Source organism: Spermophilus citellus (assembly GCF_964194105.1).
Source record: "Spermophilus citellus genome assembly, chromosome: 3".
Classification (NCBI taxonomy): domain Eukaryota; kingdom Metazoa; phylum Chordata; class Mammalia; order Rodentia; family Sciuridae; genus Spermophilus; species Spermophilus citellus.
Window position 1 is genome coordinate 11472122 of NC_138184.1, and position 10826 is coordinate 11482947.

A 10826-nucleotide genomic window follows, 5' to 3' on the forward strand; every position below is an offset into this window, starting at 1 on the left:
CGTCTGTGAAACCCAGAAACCTCAGAGGCCGCTGCGCAGTGCGGTCAGGGGCCAGGCGCTCCGCAGACGCTGCGTTTTGGGGTTCCAAGGGGCCGGGTAACTGGCGAGGGGCTGGGGTGACTTCTGCCACATGGACTCGGGTCTGGGATTCCCTCGGGTAGGGCTGGAATGCGCATGTGCAATCTTCCGGGAGGTCCCGCCCCGCGTGCGCGGTGGCTGCAGCGGCGGTGACGGTGGCGGCGGAGCCATGCCGCTGGAGGCCATCCGCTACTCGCGGGGCTCGCTGCAGATCCTCGACCAGCTGCTGCTGCCCCAGCAGAGCCGCTATGAGGCGGTGGGCTCGGTGACGCAGGCCTGGGAGGCCATCCGCGCCATGAAGGTGGGGCCGCGCGGGGACGGCGAGGCTGGGGGCGGGGGAGCGCGCGCCTCTGCAGCCACTGCAGCCCCTGCCGCCCCGTGCCACAGGTGCGGGGCGCCCCGGCCATCGCCCTGGTGGGCTGCCTCAGCCTCGCCGTGGAGCTCCAGACGGGCGCCGGGGGGCCGGGTCTTGCCCCTCTGGTGGACTTCGTGCGCGACAGGCTGAGCTTCCTCGTGACCGCCCGGCCCACTGCTGTCAACATGGCCCGCGCTGCTCGCGACCTGGCGGACGCCGCAACTCAGGAGGCAGAGCAAGAGGGCGCCACCGAGGAGGCGGTCCGGGAGAGGTAGGGAGCCCTGCGCCGGTCACCCTGGCAACAGACGCTGTTGGCTTTGTGTACGCATTTTACAGATGGGGAAATAGAGGCACGGCATTCCCTTGTCGGATCCCACAGGTGACGCCACGGATTTGGGCCCTAGAGCTCTTGACCTCAACTATGCAAACCCCACCCCTCCCATGCCCAGCTCACCTGTGCCCATGTGGCTCCCCTGGTTCCCTTGATTTTTGCTTTTGAGGAACTGTGTTTCCGGTCTTCATCCCTTACCTGCCTTCTTCCTTTCTTCCTCTTCCCGGTGGCTCCAACCACACCTTTCTCCTCAGTGTTCCTTGACTATGCCAGGCTCACTCCTGCCTCAGGGCCTTGGCACATGCACTTGCAACAAGCCACGTAACCCCAGAGCTTGGGGTTTCAGGTCTCTGCCTTCCCTGATCCATCTTCATAATACAGTTGGCCCCCTGCTCTCTGTTGGGAATTCTGCTGCCTCCTCCTTCATTTTATCTGCTGTTCACCTGCCCCCCGACCCCAGTGTCAGCTCCACAGGGACAGATTTTCATCTTGTTTACTCCTTTGCCCCCTCCCTAGCATTGGCACACCAGAAATAGCGAGCACACACTGTGAGCATAACGGGTTTGTGCCGGTGGCAGAACGTCCAGCCTCACAAGAGCAAGAGGCCTGAGCAGTAGGCCCCACACAACAGCCCTGGGCAGAGGCGGGACCAGCCTGGACCTGGCAGCTGGCGCTAACCCTCCTTGTCGGCCCAGAGTCATCCGCTGCGCCGAGGACATGCTGGAGAAAGACCTCAGAGACAACCGGAGCATCGGGGACCTGGGAGCCCACCACATCCTGGAGCGGGCAGCCCCTGGCGGGGGCAAGGTGACCATACTGACCCACTGCAACACTGGTGCACTGGCCACTGCTGGCTACGGCACGGCCCTAGGTGAGTGGTGTCTTCAGGGACAGGAGAGGGCCTCTTTTTTTTTTTTTTGGATGGAAAAGAAACTCAAACCACTTTATCCACCAAAAACAGTGAATGCAGGTGGTGGGCATCAGGTACAGCTAGACCCAGGGCTCAACCAAAGACATAAGAATCCACCTGTCCTGTCCTTAGCTTTGCTCTCATTTATCATCATGCTCTGGGGGTTGGCATGGGGGACTCCCAGGGCTCAGATCACAAGAAAAAGAGCCAAGAGTATCAAAATTTTCCTTGTATCTCAAGATTCCTGATAGGGTCACCTGCTCTTCCAGGCCCGGTCACTTAATGGGCCTGGACTGAGGCTGATGCCTGGAGAGTGGGTAGGATGTGGACTCCAAAAGGACAGGAGAAGGGAACAGCCTCCCTACAGGTGAGATCGGGGTGGCTGTGACCAGGAGGGGTGGGCAGTGTCAAGGCAGCAGGCCCCTTGACACTCAGGATCCGGGAAGCTTCCTTGCTCTCTGGGCCCCTCCTTTAGTCCTGGAACTCGGGTCTCATAAAAGACTCCTGCCTTTGACTCATCCACTCAACCAGCTGTTTTCATTTCCGGTGGCACTGGACCTCAGACATGTCAGATACGCACCCTCCCGCAGTGCCCTTGTTATTTTGAGGCAGGATCTGCTAAGTGCCCAGGCTTGTCCCGAACTTGCAGTCTCCTTCCTCAGCTTCCCAAGCAGCTGGCACTGTGGGCGTGCACCACCATGGCACTCCAGTGCCCTGCTGCAACCAGCATGCTTTAAGCTGACTGCGGGAAGGACAAATAGGTGTTAGCAGGGACAGGACTGCGCTTGGTGAGGTTTTGGGGATCCCCTCCCAGCCTAGGCGCCTGCGTCCCTCACCACTGGGCAACCCTGTCCTTCTGCTGCCCCCACAGGTGTGATTCGCTCCCTGCACAACCTGGGCCGCCTGGAGCGCACCTTCTGCACAGAGACGCGGCCCTACAACCAGGGAGCCCGGCTGACGGCCTTTGAGCTGGTTTATGAGCACATCCCCGCCACCCTCATCACCGACAGCATGGCGGCCGCCGCCATGGCGCACCGGGGAGTGTCAGGTCAGCGGGCTGCATGCGGGCAGGTGGGCAGGGCTCAGGGCAGCCAGGACCAGGTCATGTGACCCCCAGCCTCTCTCTCCCAGCCGTTGTCGTGGGAGCCGACCGCGTGGTCGCCAACGGTGACACAGCCAACAAAGTGGGCACCTACCAGCTGGCCATTGCCGCCAAGCACCACGGCATCCCCTTCTACGTGGCCGCCCCCAGCTCCTCGTGCGACCTCCGCCTGCAGACGGGCCAGGAGATCGTCATTGAGGAGCGGCCCGGCCAGGAGCTGACCGACATCAACGGGGTCAGGATCGCAGCACCCGGTAAGCTGGGGGCTCAGACAGGAGACGCTGGCACCTGAGCACTTCTGGGGGTGGGTGGCATGTAGGGCTTGGGCATCCTGCTGGGGGGGGGGGCACAGGCAGCTCCGTCAAGCCATTCCTTACAGCAGGGCACTCTGAGTTCAGGTGAGAATTTGCGGTGAGTAACGTGGTGTCCTGTATCCTCCACGTGACCTCCTCCCTTGAGCGAGAAACAAGAATAGCCCAGCCAGCTGTCTCGAGGAAACTGAGCCAGGCTGAGGTGTGGCTGTGGTAGGGCCCCAGCCCAGCATGTGGGAGGCCCTGGGTTCCATCCCAGGGCTGCAAAGGAAAAAAAAAAAAAAAAAAAAAAGATAAGCTACCATTAAAACCTCTTCATAGAAGCCAGGCTCGGTGGAGCACGCCTATCACCCCAGCGGCTCGGGAGGCTGAGGCAGGAGGATCTCTAGTTCAAAGCCAGATTCAGCAATGAGGAGGTGCTAAGCAACTCAGTGAGACCCTGTCTCTAAATAACATAGGGCTGGGGTGTGGCTCAGTGGTCGAGTGCCCCAGAGTTCAGTCCCTAGTAGGGAAGAGAAAAGAACCTCTTCGTAAACTCAGGGACCTTCAGTAAATGAATCCACATGACCTTTAGAAGCATGCCGGTCCCTTTAAATATTAGCTCAAGAAATATCAGCAGTGACAGTGATGATTACAAATAGAAAATGATTTTTTCTTTTTCTGTTTGGTCCCGGGATGGAACCCAGGGCCTTGTGCATGCCAGGCAGGTGCTCCACCTACACCCAAGCCCCAGTTTTTTGTTGTTGTTGTTGTTGTTTGTTTGTTTGTTTTTCCATTGGCCTGGGAGTAGCTGAGTGGTAGAGCACTTAGGTTCCAGCCCAAGTGCTAGAGAGAAGGAAAGAAAGAAAAAGACCTCAAGGAGGGCAGACGAGGCAAGGCACCGAAGACGGCAGGAAACAGTTGTATTTGGCTGCAGCCAGGTTCAGAGGGCACAGTTTTTGCTGTAATCAATCAATCCCCTGAACCCCGAGTTCAGGGAGTTTCAGAGTTTTCTACCCAACATGTCAGGGGAGGGGCCCAGAAGTTTACAGTCTGCAGAAGTTCACAGAAAAGCAGTTTTTCTTTCACTGTTCTGGACATGTTAACTCTTCAAGGACAACACCTGAGAGGGGAGAGCTTCTTCTCCCCTTTCTTTCCTCCCCCTGCCAGCTGTCACCATGGAGCCCATTTGTAACTTATCTTAAAAATGTAGACATCTCTGTGAAGCCCAGCTCAAGGCCAGAGGCCTTGTTTGCACAGTTCTACAAAGTACTATACTGGATGCGTTTGTGAAAAACTAGTAAGGGGGTGTCCAGCACCTGGAGTGCTGGCATCTTCCCGGCCAGTGGCCAAGTAAAACAGGGCGACACGAAAATAGGAAGTTTATCTCCATTGTACTCTTTCACAGAGACTCTTTTGCTGAAAGTCCTAAAATCAGCCATGGTGAAGATTTCTGGAGAGGCCCAGTTAAGACTTTTCAGTGGAGAAAGGGGGTGCCACTTCAGAACAGGGCTAGGTCCTGAGGTTCTTTCCCACCCTGGCTTGACGGGCTGCACCGCACCCTGCCGGATCTGAGGTTCCTGATGAAGCCCCGCCGTGGGCAGAGGTGGCGGAGGCGTGTGAGGCCGTGAAGCTGCCTCCCCGGGCTGGACGGTCCGAGAATGGAGGGGTCTGACCTTGTCACGGGTGCACTGCCCCAGCCTTCCTGCGCTTCAGGGGTGAGGACTCGCAGATTCTCAAGAATCACCGTGATGGACACAGGTGACAAGAGCCTAGGAATGTCCACAGCACCACATCCTTCCTCCACACCTTCTTCTCTCCCTGCAGGAATTGAGGTTTGGAACCCTGCCTTTGACGTTACCCCCCATGACCTCATCACGGGCGGCATCGTCACCGAGCTGGGTGTCTTTGCCCCGGCCGAGCTCCGGACGGCCCTGAGCACCACGGTCTCCTAGCGGAGGGACCCCAGACGGACCGGATGGAACCACCTCAGCCTTCTACCTTGCCCATGTCTCTCAGGTTTTATAATAAATTGATCGAGTGGCCTACCCAAAACTGACCTTCCCCCGGTTCTCTCTAGAGCAGGGAGAGCGGACAGGGCCTTGCACGGCTCTGTCTCAGAACCCAGCAGCAGGCTGGGGTGGTGGCTCAGTGGTAGAGCACCTGCCTAGCATGTTCGAGGCACTGGGATCGATTCTCAGCACTGCATATAAATAAATAAAATAACGGTCCATTGACAACTAAAAGATATTTTAAAAAAGAACCCAGGAGCTGCAACTAAGCTGCCCAATTTCAAATCCCAGCTCTATCTCTTTCTCCACTGTGTTATCTTGGGCAAGTCGCTTCACCTCTCTGTGCCTTTCCTCAATTATAAGATGGGGCTGATACTAGTACCTCCCTTAAGTAAGTAGGGTAACACCTACTTACTTAAACCACTCCCCAAAACCTTAGTAATTAAGAGAAATAATATTTTAATACAATTTTTTTATTTTTCTTTTTTCTTTTTTTTTGGGGGGGGGGGGATAGGTACCAGGAATTGAACTCTGAGCCACATCCCCAGCCCTTTTTTTTTTTTTTTTAGAGACAGGGTCGCACTGAGTTGCTTAGTACCTCACTCAAGTGGCTGAGGCTGGCTATGAACTCGTGATCCTCGTAGTCCCCCAAGCCACTGGGACTACAGGCGTGTACCACCACGCCCTGCCTAATGCAGTATTTTTCTCTTTTAAAAGAATTAGGCAGCTGGGCACAGGGCTACACACATAAGCCCAGCATCTTGTGAGACTGAGGCAGGAGGATCAAGAGTTGAAAGCCAGCCTCAGCAATTTAGTGAGGCACTAAGCAACTCAGCGAGACCCTATATCTGCTCAGTGGTTGAGTGCCCTGGGTTCAATTCCCAGTAAATAAATAAAAAAAAAAAAATGTAAGAATAATTCCATGGTTCCAAGATTTTAAATAAAGAATTTAACCTTATATTTGCCATTTGAGTTTACTCTCCTCATGCCTGATACCAGCTATGGTTCCAATAAAACTTGATTTACAAAATCAGGCAGCCATTCTACACGCTATAGTTGAATGTGGTGAATTTTATTTGTTTTTGTTTTGGTTTGGGTGGGGGGGAATAGGGTGCTGGGATTGAACCCTCACACACAGCAGGCAAGTGTTCTAGCATAACCACATCCCCAGCCCCGACCTTACTGGGGATTGAGCAGAATCCAACCAGCCTTTTTTTTTTTTTTTTCCCTTTCAGTCAAGCTCTCCCTAAATTGCCCAGATGGACCTTCTGGAATTTGCCATCTTCCTGCCTCAGGCTTCCAAGTGGGTGGGATTACTGGCGGGTACCGTGCGCCTGGTTTAAGATGGTTTAAAACATTGAAAGTATTCTTGGGGGGCTGGGGTGTGACTCAGAGCTTGTGCTTAGCCTGCAAGAATCCCTGGGTCCTATCCCCAGCACTGCAAAGAAAAAATATATATATATATATCATGATCACTGAAGTTTTTGTCACCCTTTACATTTTCCAGGCCTGACCTCACCCTAATCCGGGCGTCTATGTATAAAGAGCATAAAATGATGCGCCTTTTAGGAAGCACACACGCGCCCGTAATGTTGGCCTTACACACTGGGAACTGTTCGCGAGTGGTATGATTGACAGCTCCTGGGGAGCCACGCTATATCCCGTGAGCCCTTGCGCCCTCTGGCCCCGCTGTATCCCAGGTGCCGAGCTCCTTCCGGTTGCGACTGGCCGAGGCCTCGCCCCTTCCGGCGGTGCCCGATCATGGCGCAAGGGCAGCGCAAGTTTCAGGCGCAGAAGCCGGCGAAGAGTAAAACTGCAGCGGCGGCCTCGGAGCGGAACCGCGGGCCGCGGAAAGGAGGTGAGAAGTGGGGCCGGGAAGGGCGGGGAGAGCTGGGCTCAGGGCCCTCCGGCCTCATGCCACCGCGTCTTTCCCAGGTCGCGTTATCGCCCCCAAGAAGGCGCGCATCGTGCAGCAGCGGAAGCTCAAGAAGGTGAGCGGGGCCAGAGAGCGACACGGGGTGGAGCCGGCGGGCGACCTGAGGTGGCTCCCAGGGAGCGTCGAGGGCCCGGGAGAAGGCCCGGCCTCGGAGCCTCTGCGTCCTCTCTGGCGCGGGGAGTGAGAAACGCGCCTCGCGTTCTGCAGGCCTGGAAGCAGCGAGGCCTGGAACGAGGAGCCTTCCCAGCCCGCCGGCTGCGGGGTGCAGAACCCCGGCCTTGCCAGGAGGCAGCGCTGGGTGCAGATCTCGGCTCCTGCGACGAGCAGTAGCTCCTCGCTATTGGCCTTTTACCTGTGAGCCGCCCTAGTAAGGGCACCGCCTTCCCGGCGCTGGGAGGACGGAACGTGGAGGAGCAGAGAGCGCTGAGAGCCCTGCGGGGCGACAGGGGTGCACGGCCTCGGTTCGCGTTGTCTTTTTTTCCCTGGTACCAGGAATTTAACTCAGGGGCGCTTAACCACGGAGCCACATCCCCAGCCCGTTTTAGTTCTTGAGACAGGGGCCTCACTAAGTTGCTGAGGCTGGCTTTGAACTTGCAACGTTCCTACTTCAGCCTCCCGAACCGATCGGACTACAGGCCTGCGCCACACGCCCAGGCTTTTTGTGCTAGTCTTGAAGTGTAGCTGTTCTGTGTAAGTGGGTAGGGTTGAGCTGATGGAGAAGTTGGAAGGAGATTCAGGTGTGTTTTGTCGGCAGCAGACGTGGATTTGAATTGTAGCCCACACTCACTAGTCCCGTCACCTTGAGCAAATCATTTAGTCTCCCCAGAGTGTGATTCTTTAAAAACTGGTTACCTAACCCCCAACCCAAGCACAGTGGCTGGCCCCTTTAATCCTCGCTATTGTGGAGGCTGAGAGAGGAGGATGAAGGCTAGTCATAGTACCTTAGAGAAAGGCTGGGCTTGCACTCTGTGGCAGAGTGCTTGCCTAGCATTTAAGAAGCCCTGGGTTCCTTGACCAGCCCCAGTGGGAAGAGAAAACCTGGGTAGCAGTGGTCTGCGTGTATCTCTGTGGGGGGTGGGTAGGAGTTTCAAGTACATCCCAGACTCCGAGTGTCCAAAAGAGCTCCTGATGCATCTTTCCCGTCCCCCTCCTCCCCACCTGGAGTCTTACCTCGCATCTTGAATTCCCGCTTCTCTCCATCCCTTTAGAATTGGTCTGGGATCCACCCACTTCCCATCCATGTCACCTCCCAACTGGACTTCGTGGTCACCCCCTGCCAGGTCTCCTGGCTTCCACCCTTTCCCCACAGCCACCACAGCAGCCCTAGGGAGCCTGTCCCTGCTCTGCCCAGAACTCCCTTCTCAGGAAAAGCTCAGGTCCTCACCTCAGCCAGAGGGCCCTGCCCATCTCTCCTCCCCTCTTCCTCCCTCTGGAGAGTCCCTTACTCATCCCTTAGTGACTCCTTGTCCACTTTGGAACTTCACTCTGGCTGCTTTCCCTGCCTGGACTCTTTCCCTGGGAATCTGCATGGCTCCCTTCCCTTCTGCAGGTGGCTTTAGTGACACCTTCCCTGATGGCAGCGTCACCTCCCCATCATCTCTGATTCTGCACAGCAGCGCTTAGTAGCATTTAAAAGTCTAATGCACCGTGTCACTGAGACTAATTTCTTCCACACGTTTGCATTGAATATTGGCTCCACATGGGCAGGGATTTTTCCATATCTTGTTCACTCTCCTGTCTCCTGTCCCCTGTACCTGAGCACGCGGTCAGCCACCCTGGTGGTGATGGTGGTCATGGTGTTGGAACTTATGTAGGTAGGGAAGGTGCAGTTTGAGGATGGTGATTCAGCCAGACTGGTTCACGTCCCCATTCAGAGCCTCAGTCACCTTCAGCAAAGCAGAGATGACATGGGATAGGAGGGTCATCTGAGGTAAGAGGCTTTGGGCACTCATGTGGCTTGGGGATCCCGGGCAAGGACCTCCTTGCTACATAGCCTCAGTTTCCCCATCTATAAAGTGGACATGAACAGAGGTACAGACATGAGAAAGTTGTGCATTTAGGCCCCAAAGTGGGTGGGTGAGACTTAGGTCCAGACTCCCAGGCCGGCGCCAGGTGAGGGAAGACCTGCCGACCCAGCTCTGAGGGCTCTGGGCAGGAGAGTGGCAGCCCGGCTTCCCCACCTCGGGTTTCTCTGGTTTCTCTGGTTGCCTCCTCAGGACCTGGAGGTTGGGATTCGGAAGAAGATCGAACACGACGTGGTGATGAAAGCGAGTTCCAGTCTGCCCAAGAGGCTGGCACTGCTGCGGGCCCCGGCCAAGAAGAAGGGGGCCTCTGCCACCTCCGGGAAACCCTCCTGAGGCCCCAGCCCCACTGCACCCCGCAGGAGGCACCGTAGGCAGAGGATCCTGTCCCCAGCTCCGGGTGGCACCGACTTGAGGGGGCACCATAGCATGCAGGTGGACCTCCCAGGGCACCAAGAAAGGGGTGTGCTCAGCTGCCTCTGTCCTGTGCCAGGGCCCCGTCTCCACTGCTGTACCCCAGAACAATAAACCTGGCTTGGCCTACCTCCTGTCAGCCCTCCTGCAAGTGGATGGTGCCCACCGGGCTCCACTGAAGACCTGTCCTCGTCCCAGATGATGGTGCTCTGCACATGGAGCTGGGAGGGCTCTTGTGCTTACTGAGACCCTAGGTGACTCTGGTCACTTCCTCTGTCTGCCCAGCCATTCCTCAGCCCTGGGGACACAGCCAACGAGGAGCCACCTTGTAAGGTCCCAATGCCAATCAGCCCTGCCCCCATAAAGCATTGCCTGTGGGCAGGCACTATAGGTCACCGCAACTGGCGGGACGCCCAGGTTGGTCATGGCCTTGACGTTCCAGCTGGAACCTGCAGCTGGCAGACGCCTGGCTGCCTGTCCCTGGCACTGTCACCAGACCACAGTCTCCCTGTCCATCCTGGGGCCCCTCCACCTGCATTGATACTCAGGTCTGCTGGACTGGGCTGCCTGTGCCCGCAGGGCACTGGCCTGGTCACTGCCCTTTTCTCCTGTGGCTGTGGTCTGGGTGACACTGAACTGTGGTCTTTGGGGAATGGGGCCTGTGGACACAGATGGCTGGGCCCCCATGGCCCATCCTTTCCTGACCGCCTCATGCCTCCCTCCAAGGAGTTGGCGTCACCAGTGGATGTCCCTAAGGACTTAAGCATATGGATAGTGGCTCCCAAAAATCCATGTGTTTAGGTGGTCCCCAGGGTATTGCTATTGGGAGGTGCTGTGAACCTTAAAAGAGTAGAGACGGGCTGGGGCTCAGTAGTCCAGCACTTGCCCAGCACCTGTGAGGCCTACATCCAAATAAATAAAATGTGTTGTGTTCATCAACTAAGATTAAATTGGTTTTTAAAAAAGTAGGGGCTGGGGTCGTGGCTCAGTGGTAGAGCGCTCGCCTAGCACATTGCGAAGCCCTGGGTTTGATCCTCAGCACCACATAAAATAAAGGTATTTAGGAAAAAAGAACATGCTGGGAGGTCCTTGGGTCACTGGAGAGACATGCCTTCAGGAGCCTGTGGGACCCTAGCTTCCTGTCTTTGTGAGCAGTTGCTCTTACACATGTCCCCTGTGTCCCCTCCCACTGCCATCTGGCACCCTCACCACAGGCCCAAAGCAGTGAGGCCCCCTGGTCTTGGGCTGAAATGAAGCTTCATAAATGATAGTGAGGGGTGCTCACTAGCGGCGCAGCACTGGGTGTGATGTCCCCAATCCACCTCAGGCAGAGACTTGAAAAGAGAAAACAGGTGTTCACGCAAATACCTGTGCACA

The 10826-nt window shown here is 56.4% G+C and overlaps 2 protein-coding genes across 2 annotated transcripts; both read left to right on the forward strand.

Annotated features, from left to right (window-relative positions):
* Positions 1-174: 174 nt before the first annotated feature.
* MRI1 (methylthioribose-1-phosphate isomerase 1) lies at positions 175-5928 on the forward strand. The gene is made up of 6 exons (XM_081284897.1): positions 175-379; positions 466-704; positions 1460-1635; positions 2546-2722; positions 2806-3030; positions 4894-5928. Exons 1-6 carry the CDS (start codon positions 248-250, stop codon positions 5019-5021), a joined length of 1077 nt encoding a protein of 358 aa, XP_081141023.1. The 5' UTR covers positions 175-247; the 3' UTR covers positions 5022-5928.
* Positions 5929-6782: 854 nt separating this feature from the next.
* Positions 6783-9578, forward strand: LOC308644137 (leydig cell tumor 10 kDa protein homolog). Its single transcript, XM_081284900.1, has 3 exons — positions 6783-6936; positions 7014-7069; positions 9231-9578. Exons 1-3 carry the CDS (start codon positions 6840-6842, stop codon positions 9369-9371), a joined length of 294 nt encoding a protein of 97 aa, XP_081141026.1. The 5' UTR covers positions 6783-6839; the 3' UTR covers positions 9372-9578.
* Positions 9579-10826: the final 1248 nt, after the last annotated feature.

Bases quoted from the DNA above. Each gene is read 5' to 3' on its own strand.
- MRI1 (XM_081284897.1), top strand. From the start codon at position 248: ATGCCGCTGGAGGCCATCCGCTACTCGCGGGGCTCGCTGCAGATCCTC. The intron at 380-465 runs GTGGGGCCGCGC...CCCGTGCCACAG, and splicing joins AGGCCATCCGCGCCATGAAG to GTGCGGGGCGCCCCGGCCAT. The intron at 2,723-2,805 runs GTCAGCGGGCTG...TCTCTCTCCCAG, and splicing joins GGCGCACCGGGGAGTGTCAG to CCGTTGTCGTGGGAGCCGAC.
- LOC308644137 (XM_081284900.1), top strand. From the start codon at position 6,840: ATGGCGCAAGGGCAGCGCAAGTTTCAGGCGCAGAAGCCGGCGAAGAGT. The intron at 6,937-7,013 runs GTGAGAAGTGGG...CGTCTTTCCCAG, and splicing joins CCGCGGGCCGCGGAAAGGAG to GTCGCGTTATCGCCCCCAAG. The intron at 7,070-9,230 runs GTGAGCGGGGCC...TTGCCTCCTCAG, and splicing joins AGCAGCGGAAGCTCAAGAAG to GACCTGGAGGTTGGGATTCG.